General features: G+C 38.1%; 1 protein-coding gene across 2 annotated transcripts; it reads left to right on the forward strand.

Moving 5' to 3' along the window:
- Window positions 1-780: 780 nt before the first annotated feature.
- Window positions 781-23,824, forward strand: fhl1a (four and a half LIM domains 1a). Of its 2 annotated transcripts, none has more exons than XM_049586633.1 (6): window positions 781-935; window positions 14,485-14,666; window positions 16,566-16,743; window positions 17,414-17,583; window positions 22,636-22,822; window positions 22,991-23,824. In XM_049586633.1, exons 2-6 carry the CDS (start codon window positions 14,511-14,513, stop codon window positions 23,143-23,145), a joined length of 846 nt encoding a protein of 281 aa, XP_049442590.1. In that variant the 5' UTR covers window positions 781-935; window positions 14,485-14,510; the 3' UTR covers window positions 23,146-23,824. The 2 variants fall into 2 exon arrangements, with proteins under 2 accessions (XP_049442590.1, XP_049442589.1); XM_049586632.1 differs by lacking the exon at window positions 781-935 and adding an exon at window positions 11,470-11,623.
- Window position 23,825: the final 1 nt, after the last annotated feature.

Genomic DNA, 23,825 nt, shown 5'->3' on the forward strand with positions numbered 1-23,825 from the left:
ACTGTGATATGTCTGCAGCTTGGCAGGTGTCTTGCCTGTATGACACACCATCCACCATCTCCTCAACCTCCAGATGACAAAGTCAGCTCGTTCCCTACATCACTTCAGAAACATTGGTATGATATGTATGAAACATTTTATGTGCAAATGTAACATGTTTGTGGTTTGCAGAAATAAACAATGCCATCATTTTCTTCTGGTGGCTCTGCTGATATAAACAAATGCATCCTCACTCTCACCTTGGAGTTAGATGTTTATCTCTGTGCATGCTTACACTTTGGATGTAGCTCAAATGGCTGTTTAGTCTCTGAGACACAGTTGATACAAAAGCTGGCATCTGCGCTATATAAGAGGAACACCTTACGGGCTTTTCATCATCCATTTGTAATTGTAAGTGGATTAACTTTGAGAGTTACATTTACAGACTGCATGTATTTACTTTGGGGTAAAGAATGAGTCATCTTGAGGTAATTCCTCTTTTCATTACCAAACAAGGAGACGAGTGAGGCCAATACAGAAGAAGGACAAAAGTTTGTCAACTCAACAAATCAGTCCATCTTTATGAATAGTGGATGAAAATGTGGATGATAAATATCATAAATGGAGATCCCTGCTCAGCCTCCGACACAGAGACGTGATTGTTAAGCGTTTGTGCTCGTTGATGCAAAAATTTTCCTCACGATTCCGTTTGAGTGCCGGGCCAATGAGAACTTTACTAAGAGAGCTTATAAATTCCTGATTGAGGTCATTGTTTATGAGAGCTCACAGAGGTTTGGCTCATGTCCTGAGTGTATTTTTTTCTCTGCTCCCTCTGTCTTTAAAGCTGCGCTGCCTCCGCAGATTTTACCTCTCGGCTAAACCCACCGGACACACACACATACACACACACTGCTGCTGGTGAGAGTGAAAGACGCTCATCTGTTCGCTTTGCAGAGGTGAGTCCAAAAACCACAGCTGTGTTTCACTCAGGTTATCTATCAGGCACCTGCTCAGCTCACCTCAGGTGTCATTAAACAGGTAGACAGAGCAGGTTTATCTTAACACGTTTGTTTGGTCTATTTACGCACAGTTATGTTAAATGCGTAATTGCTGCTTTTATCTTATCGGGTGGAGTTTTCTGTCAGGTTCATCCTCAGAGACACACACGCGGTGCTGACTGAACAAATACTAAAATGTGGGCAAATTTCTTCTACTCCACTTGACCGTTTTGGGCACGGTGGTGCTGCGCTGCGCAACAGGTGATGCGCTTTATTTGGCACCGCATCTCTATATTTCCTCCCTATGTGTTAAAGTTCACATTTTTTAATCAAGTAAACTTTTGAGCTTTTTATTTTCAGGAATAAACAATGTTGTTAGTGGGAAGTACATTTACTCAAAATTGCACTTGAGTGCAATACTTGAGTATACAATTTTGATCCTACTTTATACTTCTACTTCACGAAATGCCATTGTACTTTCTTCTCTATTAACTTTAATTTTAAATTGTTACACTTTCATGTTAAGATTTTACAAACAAAACTATGATTACTTTATAAAATATAAACCACTGTTACAACTAAAACCACACAAAAGTATATAAAACAGCTCAAATTAGCGTCTAACCCACGAAGCTACATCATTAATGTGATATTTACATGTTAATGCATAAATAATTATGATCTTACAATATAGATATATTAATATAAGTTTTGAAAGTTTGACTTACACTTGTGATTAAGTATTTTGATAGTGTGGTATTTCTGCTTAAGTGAAGGATCTGAATACTTATTCCATCACTCATTATGACCCAAAAGCACAAAAACAAAATGACTGTCAAGTATATACTGTATATAAGTGTATATAACTACAGGAGACATCTTATCATACTACAGCATGTGATGTAACCCAGTGCAGTGGCTTTGCAATAAATATATCCACCAATAAAACCTTTAAAAGGTGTTGATGTAACTCTGAGGTCATCTTCGAGGACATCATTAGTGAATCATTGTGTTGAACTGTGCTATAATGTTAACTGTACCTAATATTTTGACAACCCCTCCCTCATACACGCTCTAATGAATGTATATAGCCCGTACAATGTAATGCATTCCAGTACAAACACTCACTAATAGCTTCAGGAATTTTGCATCAGAGCATTAGCTGTTTAGCTTGTACATCAGATGGTGTGTTGTGATGTTATTATTATACAGCTGGCATCTGGGTAATGAACAGCAGAGCCCAGAGGAGCCATGTGTGGCTTGAAACTGTTAAAACATACATCAGCTTACTGTATCCTCCCTCCTGGTTTGGGCAGCTGCCAAACCAAATGCATGGTGTCATTAAAGAGACCTGGAGATTACGGTCCTCTCTCTGGCACACTGGACCTCCCTGTGGCTGCAGTATGACTTCACCATCCTTCAAAAGGCATAAAAACTTTGTACTTCACAGGGTAATAAATTAACCCACTTTCAAGTTGAAGAGACTGCTCTGTCTTTAAGGCTTTTTTTTTGGGTGGTTGCAGCATAAATCACTTTTAAGACTATCATATGTATCTTTAAAGTCTTTTTATTTTTAATATTTGATGTAAAATCAACACAAAGACAGTGTGAAAATCCAGCAGCGCAGTTATAGATTATTCATTCATAAAGCCTGGTATATGGTGTATAATTTATACCAGTCTTCTAGGAAGCTGTTGTATGTCAGTGCCTGTGAGGTCTCCTCTCTTTCACACCAGCAGCAGGACATTTGCCACACTAAGGAGACGGGGAGCTTGGCGCCTGCAGTTTATTCAGGCAGAGAAATGGTTTTGTTGAGAGGACAGTTTCATCACATCTTTTATTCTCGCAAATGGAGCAGAGAGACAGAGGGAGAGGGTGTGTCTGAGCGTAGATGACAGAGTTGATGAAACACATGAAACGGCGCTCTCACCAGCACGACGCTCTAATCCTAAATAGGCAATGCTGCTTGTTTCTCTGTGTGGGCTGAGCATGCTGAGTGGAGGCAGTGCTCCCTCTGCTTGCCTTGCACTACTGTCCTTTTCCCTTTTCCCCTCTTCAGCTCAGAGAAAAAGCCTCAGCTGAACTGCACGCAATTATTTTGTGAATAAAAGAGGAAGAGAGTGGGACAGAAATGAGGAGAGAGCAAGAGCCTGAAGTGCTTCAATAAGAGGGAATGAAAGAGACCGAGAGGGCTGGATGCCTCATGTAAGATTCTTAGTAGAGAAGAAGTCAGTGTGTTCAGGATTTCATGCCATGGTGGAAGAATACTCAGATCCTTCACTGGAGTTAAAGTGTCAATAACACGGTACACGTTTACTCTGTTACTGTAGTCCTGCACTCAAAACTGAACCTTCATCACTGAAGTTAATGTACAAAAGTGTTAGTATGAATGTATTTAAAGCGTCAAAACCAGAAGAGAAGTATGCTGGATATTTAATCTGCAACTCTATCTCTCAAAGGCATCACATGCAAGGCTATAATGGACTTGGGGTTTTCAAAAGACCAATTTATAATCTAGGGCATAAGAGTACACAGTGTTGAACATTGTAAATGATTTATTTAAGCTGCAAGGCCGATGTGTTCATTCCTACGATCAAGTTATTTTGTAAATAATCTTGTAAATAGCCTTTATCGTCTAAGGAGTCTGAGGTTTCCAGGTTTTTCTCTCTGTTTTTTGTGTTCCCTTGTTCTTTCATATGTGGGATATGTGACATATGAGGCACAGGCTGTTGTCAGTTATTGAAAAAAAACACACCCACACCTGATCACACCTGTGAAATGGGTGGAGCAATTTCTATTTAAGATCAATGTTCTGAAATGTTAGTGTTACCAATACATTGTGAAGCTGAGCAAGAGCAGTGTAAGATTTTCTGTTCAAAGACTTAAGCGTACAAAAGAAAAAGTACTCTTTATACAAAATGGCCGCACTTTATTGAAAGTTTTTTTTTTTTTTTTCCAGACTATCAGTAATGTTAGTGTGTATAGAGCCGACATGTTTTCACATCTAACTGAGGGAAAGACGGATTTATTTCACCAAACTAAAGTTAGTGATTGTTGGAACAATGAAAAGATGAAACTAGATGGCTTTTGTGTCTTTTTTATGTCATGACCTGGCTCCAAAGCCATGACAAAGAAGAGGGAGATGTGTTTAGAGGGCAAAATAATGAATAATTTATTTACACAGAAAGAATATTTTTAAATGCAGGAAACAAACTTAAAAACAAACAAAAGTAACAATGGCATGTGATTATCAGTAGGTGAAAGCATGTGTCTGCATGAATGCTGCGTGTAGTGTGGGATACTGGAAGTGTGAAAGTAGCAAATAATGTGTTGAGGGATGAGAGGGTCTCAGTCACAGTCACAGGGTTTGACAATCACTCTGCCCACCAGGTAGACTACCTGTTGCATTAAAGAAACAAAACACAATAAATAAATAAATAACTCATCGTCACATTTAGGATGAGAAAATGACTTCCTTTTTAAAGTTGAGTCTGGTTTGTCGATAACAACTTCAGGACTGTTTCTGGTTAAACCAAAAGGATCTTTCTCTGTTCACTCTTTCAAAAATTGCAGTTGCGATTCGTCACTTCAACACAAAAATGCAGGAAAACAGAGTCCAAGTTGAAAATGACCTAAGTTAACCTACAAGTCCATTACTAATCATCTTTCAGACTGATCATATGTTTTGCATATTAAGTAATCTGGTAGCCAGTAACTGTATCGGAGTACAATGTCTCCCTATGAAATATAAAGTTAATTACAGAGCTTCAGTACTTTGGTGCTTTCCACCATGTGTGCTTACTGTATGTGTGCTTATATAAATATAACTTGGTGTCACAGAAACTGACATGCACTTTCCATGAAAAACGTATCTTTTACAATGTTTTATTCTCACTGAAATACTGAAGCTGTGGTAAAACAAACATCTACTTCTTCCCTGAGAAAATACTGCTCCACACATCAGCCAGAGGGGCCGACCTTTTCTGTGTTTAGAGGCTTGAATCATGAGAGAGTGTTCTCTGGCTTACAGTGAAGGCTTTATCTGAAAGCGTTTGTGTGTACGTGTGTGTTTTGGAGTGTGTTAGCAACATGCCGAGCCGTATCCGTTGGACGGGAGTGTGACTGTGTTGATTGAGCTCCTCTCATGGCCTTTTGTCTACACATATTTGACCTCGATGTGTCTGGGTCTCGCAACCACACCCTAATTTCTTCAGTCACCGGCTGACCTTATGTCCCTGCTGTAATACAGCTCTGTGTGTGTGGACTAATAAGAGCGTGTGTCTTGTCGCTGTGTTTTGTTTGTGTGTGTGTGCATGGTGAGTCACCTTGCTCCTGACAGAGATAGTGTGGCTCAGTCTGTCTGCCCACTAACCAGATTTGGAGGGTGACTGAGACACATGGACGAGAGGTCCAGGGCGAGAGGTCATGTTGAGAGATGAGCTCTCAGACACATAGACAAGACTTTTGTTGCCGTTGGTAACAGTGAAGAGAGTGTGGGCGTTTGTTCCAGTCACAATGAGTGATTTGCTCTCATTCGTTCAGGAAGGTCGAGCCATGTTTCCTGTTTTTCCCCTAATATACCAGTTAGAGTCGAGAGGTGATGGGCTCGGAGCCAAGAGGCAACACCTACCGTAAAAAAAAATCATGCTGTGCATTGCATTTTATGGTAGGACATGAAAGTTTGACCTAATGTTTTCGTTTATGGCAGCCATTTTAAAGCCTTCATGTCAAATTAGACACATCACCAGCTTCCTATTCAACCAGGATTCTTCTATTCGGAAAAAATATATTTATAGGTTTGTTTATTGTTCCAGATGATCAGGAGTTATTTCTGCTCCATTAAAGCGGGGCTTTGGAGGTGACAGGTGGGGAGATGGGCACTGCATTCCAGCTGTATTGTCTGCCAGGACCGCAGTCGCTGGGTAGAGTTAACGCCAGATCACCAGATCACCTGATGAGCCTGTGAATCTGCAGCAGACTGTGTGAAACCAGATGCACTTTTCAGATTCTAAAAACAGGAAGACAATGAATAAACAAACAGGCCCCGCAGCTTTAAAAGCTCATTTAGCAACTTGTATTTAAACAAGAGTTGGTTACAAAAGACAAACATGTAATAAATATCTTTTCAAGTCAACATTTTCCACTTTGCTGATAACAGTGTGTTTCTTGACTTAATAATTCCATCACTGGACTTTTGGGTGGTGTTTATGTCAAATAATAAAACAGGAAATATGTTTTTTTTAACCCAACTGCCAGAATAAATTTTGGCATTGTTTTGGCATTTCTGCAAACCCTGGATTTATCTCATTTGTATATTTCTTAGGCCAGCGGTTCCCAACTGGTCTAATAATGGGGTCCAGATTGCTCCTTAGTCATTAGTTCAAGGTCCACAAAGTTTAATATATTCAACGTCACACTTGCGTTTGGCCACAAAGTCAAGCTAGTTTGCTGTCTCTGTTAAGTAGCTGTTATTTACTCACTCTACAACAGAAATTTGCCCTTCAAAATAAAAGCTTGTGCCAGAAGTTCACTGTACTTCAAAAATAAAGTGTGTTTTTACAAACTTGACACGTTCGCAAGTCACTTGCGGTCCATTCAGGATGGAGGTGTGACCAACTTTTGGACTGTGACCCACCGGTTGGGAAACACTGACACAGGCTATGTAGCGGATGTGTTGAAATTTTACATTTGTTTACACTTCAATTTTCAATTTTATGTTGTGACAACACTGTTGGTAATGTGTGAGTAAATTCAGGCACAAAAAACACTTGGTTAGGGTTAGAAAAACTAAATGTTTTGGCTCAAAATATCCGATTTGGTCGCTGCAAAAATGGACGGAAATTTCCAGAATTCTCTTTAAAAAATACCGACTTATGTTGCTGCAAACACGGCTGGAAGTGTTTGGACCTGCTGTTAAAGAACACTTGCTTTTGTTGGTCTTCAACAATGGTCTGCTGCTGTCTGCTGCTTGGCGGCCATCTTGCCCAGGTGTCAAGCCATACACCATCCCCTCCTATTCCTGATGAGAAACTCTGCTCAAATACATGTGATCTGAAGGACATTATTAGATAATAAAATAGTAACTGAATACAGCATGAGAAACTTTGACCAACACACATGGATTTTGCTGTTACTCATATTTGAGAAAACAAACTACTATGACTACCACTAAAATTACAGATTTCTCTGTTTTGATATTTGATATAATTTATTACAGTAATGTGTGCCACCTCACACCTCAGAAAACATCTGATATTTGGCTAACACAAATTACATGCTTGATAAGCCATCATAGACCTTTTACATATGTACAGTTTATAGAACATCAAAGTTTCTGGAGGTGTCTCTCAGACCGTAAAATTGTGTTGGGAACTAGTTTGTTTTTCTTGTTTTAGCATTTTGTTTTAGTTTACTGAGAGGTATTTGTTGTCATAAACTTATGATATATATATATACTCTGCACACATTTTCATCCTGCACAGTCAAAAACTTTCAACACCCTCCCTTTGCTCAGACGATGCTAATGCTAATGCTAATGGTTCTTCCATTGGTTCCAGCAGCACTTTGCTAACTAAAGGACGTAGAATTGTTTACTCTGCATAATGCACTGTATATTTATCTTTTGAATGCTCCTGCCCAATAAAATTGGACTTCTGAGATATTTGTAAGATACACGCTCAATTATTCCTAATTATCCTCATCATCATTTTTCTGTTCACCACTGTCACCATCATCACCATCATTATTCCACTTGCTCCACCTCTAATTGTCAAAATCGTCATTAATTCAACACTGTGAGTGATGGAAGTAGAGAGAAATGCATCTTGGCATGATGGAGAGATGTGAAAAGTGACAAAGTGTCTGATCAGAGATTAAAACATTTAAAAGAAGAACGATCTGAATGTTAACATGAGTGTAACAGAAAAGAGGAGGAAGAACAGATGTCCTGTTGTAACGCAGAGTGGACTGGGGAGGTTTTTGAAGGCCGGGAGTCATGGAGCCTTCCTGCTCATTAATTAGTCTTTGTGAGTTTAGGGTAATTGTGTGACAGATTAGAAAAGGACAAACTCGATGCTATGTTCTGTGGTAATGGACCAAATCAAATCTGTAATTACAACCAGATGCCCTTTATACGACCGAGCACACAAACACACACACAGGCTAACTGCATTTACATTTGTTTTATGTCTGACATATGAAGACGCTTATTTAATATAGTTAAGGGATGAGTTTTTAAAAGGAAAGTATTACGGTTCCTGACTGAGGTCTGGGTGTATATCATGAGTCTAACTAATTTATGTCCTGTCTCCTGAGGCTTCCAGTCTCCTCTAATTCCCGTTATGATCATATATTTCTTTATTTAAGCTCGTCTGACTCTAAAGGCCCAAACCAATCAGAGTAAAGTGCCATCTGTGGATCATTTACTCCACTGTAGAGTAGATGATAATCATGATGGGTTTGATCTTGATTGTTATTTGGCAGTAATAGAATGTAATATTTAACTGCATTTAAAGCAGCTATAATCAGTATGTGTATAATAACGATGGATGGATGGATGGCTTAGATGACTACATGTAATGTGAAAGGTGTTGATAGCAGTGACAAACCCACAGATCATCTGACTGTGCCATTCCCTGCAGCTCTGCAGAACTTTTAAGCTTCTTTCAGCTCACTATTTCGTTTTTTCCAGCCCACAGCTTTACTCTTTAGGTTCACTCTCATGCCTCATGCTTGGTTTTTAGTAAGACAGACTCGATTAGTGACCAGCTGGTGAACCTAGTGGAGCATTTAGCAACTAAAGAGCCAGATATTTCAAGAGTTTGTAGAGACCAACCAGCAACCTCAGCAACTGCAGTTCCTTGAATGACCACTTAAGGCTGGCTCCCTGAGTGAGTCAGTCCCTATAGACCCTCATGTTAGAATGCCCAACTTTACAAGACAAATAAATATGTTAACAGCCTGGTTCAAACAATGGGTTGGGTCTCTAGAGCTAAGTCCCCTGTATATGACAACTGTATTTGGGATGAACTAACCTGTTAACATTTTGATAAGACTTGAAGTTATACATAATTAAGGGCGTGGCTGCTTTCGGTGCCATCTGTTGGCAAGTTGCCACAATGGCGACAACAATGGTTAAGTAACCTCTTTAACCAGCTTTGATGTAACCATGGTGTAACCCCAGATTCTCAGAGTGTAGATGAAGCCGTAGCTGTCACTTCTTCAGAGCGTTGTCAGTTCAAGAAAGCTAATTGTAATGATTTGGGCAGCTAAAAAAGACTTGATCAGTGTGTTATTGTGCCAAAAGACCTTTTAAGGAGTCGGATGTTCAGTTTTTTCCGGTAAGCACATTGTGCTTTAATGGGTTTAAGTCTGTTTTTTTTTACCAGCAAAAGTTTGCATTAGCGCTAGCATTAGGGTTAGCTCCGCCTTCTCATCCAAATTAGGTCACATCTGTCTCCTAAAATTCATGATGACAACAGCCAAAATGCCAAACTTAAGGCTTCAAAACAGGAGTTCATAAACCAGTGGGTGAAGTTTCAGTGGCTACGTCAATTATTTTTAAAGTCTATGGTAGAGACCAAAAACAGAGCTTAACAGAGAGTAGGTATCAGACTTACACTTATCAGATGATCAAAAGCAATATTTTAAATTAATGCTTATATTGCTTTGTATCTGCTAGATGTGTAAATTTGCTATTAAGTTCACCACATCAACTTAGAAGGTGATAATGAGTCAATGTTCTGTTCACAAGTTGTTTCAGCTGCCCCCAAAGTGGCCATAAAATCTGTTAATGCAGGTCTAATTACATGTATTAAAGAATACCTGAGCTTTTCAGTGGGATTTTAAAGTTCCAAAAAGCTGGTTATTTGTAATTAGCCTCAGTATTTATTATTGACTTTGGAATTTTAAGACTTTTGGCTGAAACTTGTTAATTATAATAACCATAAAATGACAATTCACCCCCAAATCAAAAATTCACTTTTTCCTCTTACCTGTAGTGCTATTTATCTAGATTGTTTTGATGTGTGTTGCAGAGTGTTGGAGATATCAGCTGTGGAGATGTCTGCCTTCTCTCAAATATAATGGAACTAGATGGCACTCAGCTTGTGGTGCCCAAAGTGCCAAAGATAAACATTGGAAAAACTCAACAGCAATGTCTCTTTGCAGAAATCTTGACCTGAATACTCAAGATAATCCACAGACCTTGTTGTGAGCAGTTTCATGTAGGAACTATTTTCTTTCTACCGAACTACACCCACCAACCACATCACCATGCAGAAGGAAGTGTGCATCTACTCATGGACGAGAGGCTCCTGCTCGTGACAGTGTGAGATGTAAATGTTAAAAGCATCTTTCTTGGCTGAGCTGTAACATTAGCTAGCTCAGTGGTGCTGGCAGCAGTAGATGCACTCTTCCTTCTGCATGGTGATGTGGTTGGTGGATGTAGTTCGGTAGAAAATAGTTCCTACATGAAACTGCTCACAACAAGGTCTGTGGATTATCTTGAGTGACTGCATCATGATTTCTGCAAAGAGATGTTGCTTGTGAATTTTTTTAATGTATTTTTTTTTGGCGCTTTGAGCACCACAAGCCGAGTGCCATCTAGTTCCATTATATTAGAGAGAAGAGGAGGCAGACATCTCTACAGCTGATACCTCCAACACTCTGCAGCTCACACCAACACAATCCAGACTGATAAATAGCACTACAGGTAAGAGGAAAAATGTTTCTGACTTTGGGATGAACTGTTCCATTAACATCATTGATAGCTGTTGTCAGTCTGAGTAGATTAAGCACTGATGGATGAGGAAAACATTTCACCGTTGGAGCATTCATTTTAGAGAGAGGGGAGTAATCATGATGCCTTTTTGCTTTTCCATCAGGAATGCACCGGGTGTTTCCTGTAGTTTTAGGAGAAATATCCTCTCTTGGAATAAGAATCACCAAAAGATAACCAAGATGAAAATTCATCACTGACAGTAATTTCTTTCCCCCCATTTTGAAATACTCTACTCCGGCTCACTTTACAGTTTGGTTGTGAGCATACCACATTATCTTCCTGATTGTGGCGTATATGTATACAAACATGCACAGATATGGAGCTATGAGAAGCAATACTTAGATAACACTCCACCACACTTTGTCTCTCCTCAGCTCAGTCAGTAATACCAACTCACTCATCCTGTGAGTCATCCCTTTAAGTTATGATGTTAAGTGATCCGGCATGTCATCTGTACATGTCCTGAGCACTCTAACAAAACATTTTATGTCAGGGCAGTGGGAGTATCTTTTATCCCTGATGGCCATCAGTCAAAAGTTTCTTTTTTTTTACCTTCTGATGTTACAGCAGTGGATTCCAATCTCTATCACCTAATCTATCCCCTCGTACTCTCTCTCATCTGCTCTATTCTCTAATGCATCCCCTAAAAAGGAGTGAAGGGTTAGGGGTGGATTTGGATGTGGGGTTTGGGGTGTGTTTGGGTCACAGATGGGTATATACAGCCCCCCATAACTTGACCAGGCGTGTGGTCTCTGTGCTTGACCCTCAGTGGATGCTACTGTCTCCACCTGTTCTTGTATTGTCTTTATTTTGCTCCTTCCTCTTTTCCTCCTAACTGGAATCATGGCTTTCTACAGACACTCAGGTAAAAACAGAAGAAGGTGTCATACTAGATGCTAATAAGTTACTGAATGTGTTATCAGTTATTAGGTACACACTGTAAAACCTGTCTGCTGTTGTCACAGCTCAGGAGGTGCTGAAGTGAATTTGTAAAATGATTTTTAACACGATACGCTTCCCTGTGAGAACATCAACTTTTGAGTTTAGAAAAACATCTTTTCAGCCTTGTGACAATGCATTTAAATGTTTTATCCAGCCTGACAAAGAGGAGAATTTTCTGTGCCCACAAAGGAAAACTTAATCCTTCAGTCTATCTGCTTGAGAATAAGTGTTTTCTACTAGAGAGTGGTTCAAGGATTTTTTATTATTGTCCAAATAGCCAAGGTGGAACTAATTGTAAGACTCCGTCTAATGCAAGTTTTAGTTTTTGTTACTATATTTATTTTGTATTTTCAATTTCATATCGTAAGAGACGCTCCTCGATGTTATGGCCTGCTGTGACCTGTTGCCTTTATGGAAAGTGTTTGTTCAGTGTTTGGGCTGTGTAATAGAGATGTGTTGCAATGTTCCTTATTTTTTGTTTACCAAAGTTGCCAGTAGGCAAAATAATCTCAGTCCCCAGCGAGAGGATTTTGTCTGTCTTTGACACTTGCACTAGTGTGTGTTAAAAAAAAAAAAACGAAAAGAAATGGATCCTGCATTTTGTTTTTCTGTGCTGTTACCGAAAAATTTAGGCGCACCAGTGCAACCAATGCAAAAATTAAATTTAGAAGACTGCCCAATGAAATGCGTAACTATACTGTATGTAAGATATAATCTAGGCTCAAAGGTGAACTCTAAGCTAAATGACCAGCTTTAAGGCCTGAATGTCCAAATCTAAAATCTAAAACTTCTCAGGTCTGGGAGAACTGTTTACTTATTTTTTCATTTAGATTAAACTACATGATGTTTTTCAGGTAAAATGCGTTACGATAAACGCCTGAATTTGAGGAAGTATTTCATCAAAGAGGGCCTGAAAGTTCATTGAAGCCTTTTTTCCTCATGGGTAGGATGATTGAACCTTTTTCTGCAGTCAAATGAACTTTGGTAGCTATATGATGGTGTTGTGTTGAAGCAGAAATCTTTTAACATGTGGTGCTCTCTTCCTGTTTTCTTGATGCATATCAGAGAAAGGCTACATAACATCCTGCTCCAGGATTTTCATTGCACTTTATTCTTTTAGTTTTGTTAAGATGCAAGACAGCAAGATGAGTGATTATATTTAAATGACCTGATTTTGCATGAGGCCTACTTTCCAGAGAGAACAGTAAGTTAGCTGTTGATTTGGCTGATATGCTGTCGAGGTCTCTCTGCCTTTGATCATCTCACACCGCTCTGACTCACCTCTCAAACTGAGCTCACATTGACCTTTCTTGCGCCCCAAAGGGACCTCGGTGGTATACTCCGCTGCCCTCCACAGCTGAGAGTCTGTACATACCATGCCTGTTTGACAGGGGGCAGCTGTCACACTGTCTGTAACAAAAGATTAAAGTTACTGGACTCGTATGAACTCGAGCCACAATGGCTGTGCAGTCCCAGTAGTCATCACTCTCCATTTGTCCCCTCTGGAAGGTCAATATGCTTTAAATAGAAAGTCCATATCTAAAATAGACCTCTAGGCTGGCGGGGCTCAGTAATGACACCCAAGCATTGTGTGTGTGATTTGACAGTGTTGGACTGGATGGGTTTTTTCCTGCTTTGGTTCCGTAGGAGGTGAGCGTAGGCGGAGCGGGGCGTGTGAGGGCTCAGTCCAGTACTTTATCCCTGAGCACAGCTGCAGATAGAAACTCCTCTTCCATCTATCCATCCACACACACACACATCGGGGGCACATACCACGCTCCAGGAGGCTCATCTCTTTAGCACGGCTGTTTACCACATCCCACTTAAATAGCTGTAGTCCCCTTACATAAATATTTTCTTTGTTCCTACGGCTACAAGGACAAAAATGCCATTCCACCCATTGTTTCATCCATTTGTGCTTACTGGATTAAAAAGACATATAAATCACTTTTGCTAAAGTTCACACACTCCTCAGCTGCACTCTCTGTGTGAGAGAGAAAGAGGAGCCTTAAAGTGATGTAGATAAAGCATCCACACACTCCACCCTACGCACAGTTGATCCAGGAAACTTGTGCTCCCAGTGGACGCCGCCTGTTATGGGAGCGCAGGAATGTTGATGAATGAAGACGCAACTCAGTGTTTACTCTAACAGCCAATAAAATGACCTGACCAAAATGCAGACAAAAGACAAAAGACAGAGAGCGTGGGCTGGACTCACGGGGGGAGGTCTTCAAAATGGAAGGTGAAGGGAATGAGCCAGATGATCTAAAAATATGAGCTAAGCTTTCCAGGGAGAGCTTGATAAAAAGTCCGCAGGCCAGAAAGAACGCAGACAACAAGCAGACATCTGTGGGCTGCTTTTCTAACCTCACTCACACTTCTCTCATCAGTTTGGTATGCCTCTGTTAGAGCTGCATCTCCCTGTGTCTCTCTAATGTTAAAAGGAAAACATAAAAATATACTTAATCCAATTTCTGCCTAGATTTGATTTGGAGATCAGATTTACAGTAACTGCCTTGGGCATGGTTGTGCTGTTCACCAAGCTCTGATCATTAAATGCTGATTTTTGTTCTTCATTTCTTTTGTGCTGCAAAGCACTTTTAATCAACTGTACAGTGTTGTAAGTGCTCTATAAATCAATGCATTTATTGACTTGTGTTGCTCAGAGAGTCATGAGGATGATAGAAAAGGCAACACTGTCCCCATCTGGTGAGTAAAGGAAACACAGTCACGTAGGGTGGATAGTAGCTCTGTAAGTCTGACAGCCTGTTGTGTTTTCCACAGGTCCCAGGAGTTACCTCACCTCCACCATGACTGACCGCTTTGACTGCTACTACTGCCGGGACAACCTGCACGGGAAGAAATATGTGAAGAAGGAGGACAAGCATGTGTGCACCAAGTGCTTTGATAAGATCTGCGCCAACACCTGCGCAGAGTGCAGGCGCCCCATTGGTGCTGACGCCAAGGTGAGGACACAGTTTATCTGAGTGAAAGAAAATTAATGAATGAGTGAAGGAGGGAGTGACAAAACATCAAACAACAACAACAAAAACAACAAATTATGTTTGACATATGATATTTTATTCACCATTTAAAAAATGCTAAACAGAAAACAATAATACAGCATACTTAATGTGTACAAAGAGCATAGTATAATTTCTCAAAGAAAAATGTTTGTTTATCCTGCTTTGTATGGTAGTTAGTAAGCCAACATTATTAAAGTCTTTACTTGGTATCCAACTGTATCTGTAAATACATTAACCCCACATATTATTAATAATAATGATAATAATAATAATTTGATATCTTTGTAGTTTAGCAGTCTTATCACAAGACACTTTTTGATTTTTTTCTTTTGTGAAAATACCCATAAATACACGTTCTGAAGATAGCAGGTACAGAAAATATACTTTCCTACACTCATACAGATGGAAACATGGACTTTTCCCAAGATAAAAACAACAGCCTTGTTTTAAGTTTTCAGATAATAGGGTTTTTAATTGTTTATTTAGTTTAAGAATCCATAAAGGAATGCTTAACAACACATAATACTTCAGTTTATATGGAAAATTATAACCCACCATATCTGGAGATGCATAGTTCTCAATGGACAATGTCACCCCCCGAAAAAAACAACTAACCTTAAAATGATTTAACTGGCCTTTTACTGGCAATCATGATATAAGTAGCTCTATAGTAATTATTTGACTCTATGGATTTCTACAGATGTCAAGGACTACATTAGAATGAATATTCTGATGTCACATTAAATGCACTAAATCTGTCCCCGTGTTTGTGTGACACAGAGAGAATAACAGTTTAAAAAAGAGGTTTTATAAATAAACACACGATTTATTTAAAGGTCTGTAGGATTTAATGGGATCAAGTGGTGAGGTTGTGGACTGCATCCAACTAAAACTTCTCTCATGTGCCAAGCATGTAGGACAACTACTTTGACTGAACCAAAAACTAAAAAATGTGAATGGCCCTATCTCAAGCCAGTGTTTGGTTTGTCCATTTTGGGCCATTGCAAAACTACATGGCAGTCTCTGTGAAAGAGCAGCCCCTCTGCATATAAACAGCTCATTCTAAGGTAATGAAAACACAGGTCTTATTTTAAGGTGATTATACAATAATGAAAATATAGTCATGATAGCATCATAGCATTTCTGCCAGTACATGCCCCTAAATCATAGACCTTTAATTTATGGTCTACTCGTTTGCTTTTTTTCACTTAGTCAGTTTGACTTATGACACTAACAATGGCTCTGTTTTATTTGAATATTCCAGTAAGCCATGGCAGTGTGACACTGAGCCAACATTAACAATACCAGAACCCTGACACTGAAGCAGATATATGACATTCAGCCATCATCAGTTTTATTATTTACACCTGCTTTTTGCAACATGTCAAAGTGTCTCATTCACCTTGAATTTTAAGATGTCTTATATGGGTGTTGTATTATCGATAGGATGTATCTATGTGCATCTGTTCGGAGAGCCCTCAGTCTCAAGCTGTTCTACAACTTGTCTGCCATCCAGCAGTGGCGTCTGCATCCCAGATCCTCTCAGCACTCAGTCACAGGCAGTTGAATGGGTGAAAGGATGTGCGATTCCTACTAATGAGACTTAAATACTTCATTGCATTCCCACCATCTAAGTCCCCTAACTCCTTCATGGCTCACCACGTCCCAGTTCACTTCATCTCCAACGCCTCTCTAACGCCTGCCACATGGGCTTGTTCTGTACTCTGGCCACGAGCCTCAGTCCACATGATGAGTAAACAAACTCCACTGTAATGAGGTCTGTATGAGGACTTAGTGAGGGCACCTCTGCTCACCCCGAGCCTCCTCTCTGTGTTCCAGGAGCTGCACCATAAGAACCGCTACTGGCATGAGGACTGTTTCCGCTGTGCCAAGTGCTACAAGCCACTGGCCACCGAGCCGTTCAGCGCCAGGGATGATGGCAAGATAATGTGCGGCAAGTGTGGCTCTCGGGAGGATGGCAACCGCTGCCAGGGCTGCTACAAGGTGGTCATGCCAGGTAAGTTTGCAAATTTTTTCTCATTACTGTTTACTAAATCTGATCGAACAAACATGCAGTCCTGAAGCAGATTAATATACAGGATAAACTTAACTTTTTGCTTGGTTAGTCACAAATATTTCATGTTTCACACAAATAAGTAGCATCTGAAACTAAGTTTTTAGGGGCTTTAAAGAAAGAGGTCGATGTTTATTAAATCTATAATGTTTTCCTATTTCTTATTACATCTGCTTTTTTTTGTAATACTGTTTTGCTGCACATGACCTCTATTTCAGCCTATCTATGATATTGTTTTGCTTCAAATAAAGCACTGTGTAACTGAATCAAGTGCCCATGAATAGAGGTTATTTATTACCCCTCAACAAGCAATGCTACTGGAGAGCCTAAAGTTTCCAAAAAGGGTTAGAAATTTCAGATATGTATAAAATAGATTATGCACAACACATGTAGAATATTTCAATTTAATGGAAAGGTACAATCATAAAAAGCTGGTTATTTCACTCAGCATAAGCCTCGTAAAACTTCAACTACATGACGGTGCAAGCTGATGAAAAAATACTGTATATATGATAATACTGTATATATGATAATGTGGAAGTATTGTATATGATACAATGTGGAAGAAAGTGATTTCAGAACATCAGCACTACATTTTATGTTTGTTATTTAGGCTCCCAGAACGTGGAGTACAAGCACAAGGTGTGGCATGAGGAATGCTTCACCTGCTTTGAATGCAAGCAGCCGATCCGCACACAAAGCTTCCTGACCAAGGGAGATGACATCTACTGTGCTCCCTGCCATGACAGGAAGTTTGCTAAGAAATGCTTCCACTGCAAGCAGGTACAAACACTGATGGTGTATCAATTACAGCAGGGATTTCAAAGATTTGATGACTGAGTGCCACTTCAGGGAGCCAGCATATGATTGAAGGCAGCACACGAAAACTCACACATGAAACAAAATATCTTTTCCCACACACTTCCAGATAAATCTGCTAGATGTCCCCCAAAATCACTAACTTCAGCTCACAAGCGTTATCACTGTTGAAAACATAATTCCTGCAACACTGGCAAGGTGCAACCAATGGTGTAATGTAATGGTGTAAATGTAAGCTTTTAAAAATGAAAGTATTGAAATGGACCCTAAATGAAAAAATACAATGAATGCATGTCATGTCACATACAGAGGCAATACAGAATATTTCTGAGCGCCACCTTTGGCCTGTGAACTAAGTACTGTACTATGATTTTTTTTAGGACATTTAAAAAAAAAAAAAAAAAGTTCTATCATAATATGTTATCTTTGATTTATCTTATGCATTTTTCATGACAAACTTTATAATACCTTTTTAAGGAGACTTTATGACATGTCCAATGACCTTTGTAAGGATGTTTTTTGACACAAGACATATCTTGATGAATGCTTTTAAAGAAATACTAAACTGTGACCATGTTTATGACATTTTTTTGACATACTATGCTATGACCATTTTTATGAAATTTCTATGACATACTTTACTATGACCATGTTGAAGAAATTTTTGATATACTATACTATGACTTTTTTTGACATTTCCATGACATACTATACTACGATAATTTTTTATGACATTTTTTTGACATGCTATATTATGACCATTTTTTGACAGACTTTACTATGACAATTATTAGACCATTTTTATGATATTTTTATGACATGCTATACTATGATTGTTTTTTATTACATTTAATGACATACAAAACCATGATCCTTTTTTGACATTTTTTATGGCATGCTATACTATTATCATTTCTATGACCTTTTTATGACATAACATACTATGACCATTTTCATATTTTTGTGTCAGCCTATACGATGATCGTTTTTATATTTTTTATGACATACTATACTTTGATGATTTTCGTATTTTTATAAGCTATACTATGACCATGTCTATTACATTTTCATGACATACTTTGATATACTATGATATGTGATACTATGATAGTTTTTATGATATTCTTATGACATACTACACTATGACCTTTTTATGAAATTTTTATGACATTTTAATGACATACTATACTATGACTTTTTTTCATGATTTTGGACGCCATACTATACTATGACTTTTGTGATATGATTTTGGACGACATGCTATACTATGCCTTTTTTTCCAATGATTTTGGACGACATACTATACGATGACTTTTTTTCTTGATTTTGGACGCCATACTATACTATGCCTTTTGTTATATGATTTTGGACGACATGCTATACTATGACTTTTTTCATGATTTTGGACGACATACTATACTATGACTTTTTTTCTTGATTTTGGACGCCATACTATACTATGCCTTTTGTTATATGATTGTGGACGACATGCTATACTATGACTTTTTTCATGATTTTGGACGACATACTATACTATGCCTTTTTTCATGATTGTGGACGACATACTATACTATGCCTTTTTTCATGATTTTGGACGACATACTATACTATGCCTTTTTTCATGATTGTGGACGACATACTATACTATGCCTTTTTTCATGATTTTGGACGACATACTATACTATGACTTTTTTCCATGATTTTGGACGACATACTATACTATGCCTTTTTTCATGATTGTGGACGACATACTATACTATGACTTTTTTTCATGATTTTGGACGACATACTATACTATGCCTTTTTTCATGATTGTGGACGACATGCTATACTATGACTTTTTTCATGATTTTGGACGACATACTATACTATGCCTTTTTTTCATGATTTTGGACGACATACTATACAATGACTTTTTTTCTTGATTTTGGACGCCATACTATACTATGCCTTTTGTTATATGATTTTGGACGACATGCTATACTATGACTTTTTTTCATGATTTTGGACGACATACTATACTATGCCTTTTTTCATGATTGTGGACGACATACTATACTATGCCTTTTTTCATGATTGTGGACGACATACTATACTATGACTTTTTTTCATGATTTTGGACGACATACTATACTATGCCTTTTTTCATGATTGTGGATGACATACTATACTATGCCTTTTTTCATGATTGTGGACGACATACTATACTATGACTTTTTTCATGATTGTGGACGCCATACTATACTATGCCTTTTTTCATGATTTTGGACGACATACTATACTATGCCTTTTTTCATGATTGTGGACGACATACTATACTATGACTTTTTTTCATGATTTTGGACGACATACTATACTATGCCTTTTTTCATGATTGTGGACGACATACTATACTATGACTTTTTTTCATGATTTTGGACGACATACTATACTATGCCTTTTTTCATGATTGTGGACGACATACTATACTATGACTTTTTTTTAATAATTTTGGATGACATGCTATACTATGACTTTTTTTATGATTTTGGACAACATACTATACTATGACTTTTTTCATGATTGTGGACGACATGCTATACTATGACTTTTTTTCCATGATTTTGGACGACATACCATACTATGACTTTTTTTCTTGATTTTGGACGCCATACTATACTATGACTTTTGTTATATGATTTTGGACGACATGCTATACTATGCCTTTTTTTCCAATGATTTTGGACGACATGCTATACTATGACTTTTTTTCATGATTTTGGACGACATACTATACTATGCCTTTTTTCATGATTGTGGACGACATACTATACTATGACTTTTTTTCATGATTTTGGACGACATACTATACTATGCCTTTTTTCATGATTGTGGACGACATACTATACTATGCCTATTTTCATGATTTTGGACGACATGCTATACTATGACTTTTTTCATGATTTTGGACGCCATTCTATACTATGCCTTTTGTTATATGATTTTGGACGACATGCTATGCTATGCCTTTTTTTCCAATGATTTTGGACGCCATACTATACTATGACTTTTTTTCATGATTTTGGACGACATACTATACTATGCCTTTTTTCATGATTTTGGACGCCATTCTATACTATGCCTTTTGTTATATGATTTTGGACGACATGCTATACTATGCCTTTTGTTATATAATTTTGGACGACATGCTATACTATGACTTTTTTTATGATTTTGGACGACATACTATACTATGACTTTTTTCATGATTGTGGACGACATGCTATACTATGACTTTTTTTCCATGATTTTGGACGACATACTATACTATGACTTTTTTTCATGATTTTGGACGACATGCTATACTATGACGTTTTTTCATGATTTTGGACGACATACTATACTATGCCTTTTTTTTCATGATTTTGGACGACATGCTATACTATGACTTTTTTGATGATTGTGGACGACATGCTACACCATGACTTTTTTTCATGATTTTGGACGACATGCTATACTATGACTTTTTTCATGATTTTGGACGACATGCTATACTATGACGTTTTTTCATGATTTTGGACGACATGCTATACTATGACGTTTTTTCATGATTGTGGACGACATGCTATACTATGACTTTTTTTCATGATTTTGGACGACATGCTATACTATGACTTTTTTTATGATTTTGGACGACATACTATACTATGACTTTTTTCATGATTGTGGACGACATGCTATACTATGACTTTTTTTCCATGATTTTGGACGACATACTATACAATGACTTTTTTTCTTGATTTTGGACGCCATACTATACTATGCCTTTTGTTATATGATTTTGGACGACATGCTATACTATGCCTTTTTTTCCAATGATTTTGGACGACATACTATACTATGACTTTTGTTATATGATTTTGGACGACATGCTATACTATGCCTTTTTTTCCAATGATTTTGGACGACATACTATGACCTTTTTTCATGATTGTGGACGACATGCTATACTATGACTTTTTTTCCATGATTTTGGACGACATGCTATACTATGACATTTTTTCATGATTGTGGACGACATGCTATACTATGCCTTTTTTCATGATTGTGGACGACATGCTATACTATGACTTTTTTTCCATGATTTTGGACGACATGCTATACTATGCCATTTTTTCCAATGATTTTGGACGACATACTATACTATGACTTTTGTTATATGATTTTGGACGACATGCTATACTATGCCTTTTTTTCCAATGATTGTGGACGACATACTATACTATGACTTTTTTTCTTGATTTTGGACGCCATACTATACTGTGACTTTTGTTATATGATTTTGGACGACATGCTATACTATGACTTTTTTTCCAATGATTTTGGACGACATACTATACTATGACTTTTGTTATATGATTTTGGACGACATGCTATACTATGCCTTTTTTTCCAATGATTTTGGACGACATACTATGACCTTTTTTCATGATTGTGGACGACATGCTATACTATGACTTTTTTTCCATGATTTTGGACGACATGCTATACTATGACATTTTTTCATGATTGTGGACGACATGCTATACTATGCCTTTTTTCATGATTGTGGACGACATACTATACTATGCCTTTTTTCATGATTGTGGACGACATACTATACTATGACTTTTTTTTATGATTTTGGACAACATACTATGACTTTTTTCATGATTTTGGACGACATGCTATACTATGACTTTTTTTCATGATTTTGGACGACATGCTATACTATGACTTTTTTGTTTTTATGATATGTTTATGACATACTATACCTGAGCATTTTATGACATTTTTATGACGTGCTTTACTATGACCATTTTTATGACATTTTCATGGCATACTATACTATGAGTATTTTATTATGTTTTTATGACATACCATACTATGATTAAAAAAAACTCTGTGGTGCAGACAGTTTGCTTCTATGAGAATCTTTAATATTTCAGCCCTGCAGTGTCTGACATCATGATCATAGTGTCCTTCTGTTCTTCTCAGCCCATCACTTCTGGAGGGATCAGCTACCAGGACCACCCCTGGCACTCTGAGTGTTTTGTGTGCCACACCTGCCGTAAACCTCTGGCAGGAGCTCGCTTCACTTCCCATGAGAACAACGTTTACTGTGTGGATTGCTTCAAGACTGATGTGGCCAAGAAGTGCCATGGATGCAAGAACCCAATCACAGGTCAGGGCAGCACAAAACAGATGCTGATAAGAGTTCTGTTGCAAACACTTAGCAGGATTTTCTTGAACATATGCAGACTGCATGGTGGGATTAAGTGAAAATCATTTTGTAGTTTCAGACATCATTAACTGTCTTGCACTGGCTGACATTCTGTCGTTGTCTCCACAGGGTTTGGCCATGGCACCAATGTGGTGAACTATGAGGGATTCTCCTGGCATGAGTATTGCTTCAACTGCAAAAAGTGCAGCCTCTCGCTGGCCAACAAGCGCTTTGTCATCAGTGGAGATCACATCTACTGCCCCGACTGTGCTAAGAAAGTGTGAACTGCACGATCAGCTGTGCACATAGTCGCTGTTTAAAGTGGAATTGCACCAAAACTGACTTTTACTGTTGATTTGTATGAGAATGCACATTTTTGGAGAGTGAATTTCAACCCTCAAAATAACAGAAATGTTATTGTGTTTGAAAAAATGTCAGAATTGTCAGTTTTGGTGAAGCTCCTCTTTGACGTTGACAGAGCAGAGTTTGTATCAACTAAACATGCACTTGCTTGAGTCATTTATCTACATATGCATTAGTGGAACTTGTTTCAAGTGTTGGATACTAACATGGCAAGCAGGATTTCTTTTTTGGGATTGCAATGTGCACAATTAGTCTAATCTAATCCAGGATTCTGTGATGCTTTATAAGCCAAAAGCCTTTTCAGTGCCTTACTGGAATCCTTCAGAGAGAATTATGTGCTTTTTACATGCATACAGCTGCTCATACATACTGGCTTTGATTAATAATCTGTTACATTCATGTTTGAACGGATTATCAGAATTTTAAAAAAAAAACTGTTCAGAGTGAATTTAAAGTTAGATTGTTGAGAGTGACGCTGAAATATTAACTGCTCGTGTATTCAAGACTTTGAGTGACGCTCAGTGTAAAAAGAATATAAGGAGAAAGTGATGTAAAGTCTGTTTTCTCTCCACAGCAACAAATTAAAAACATGGCAAAGGAG

The sequence above is a fragment of the Epinephelus fuscoguttatus genome, linkage group LG9, assembly GCF_011397635.1.
Source record: "Epinephelus fuscoguttatus linkage group LG9, E.fuscoguttatus.final_Chr_v1".
Lineage (NCBI taxonomy): Eukaryota > Metazoa > Chordata > Actinopteri > Perciformes > Serranidae > Epinephelus > Epinephelus fuscoguttatus.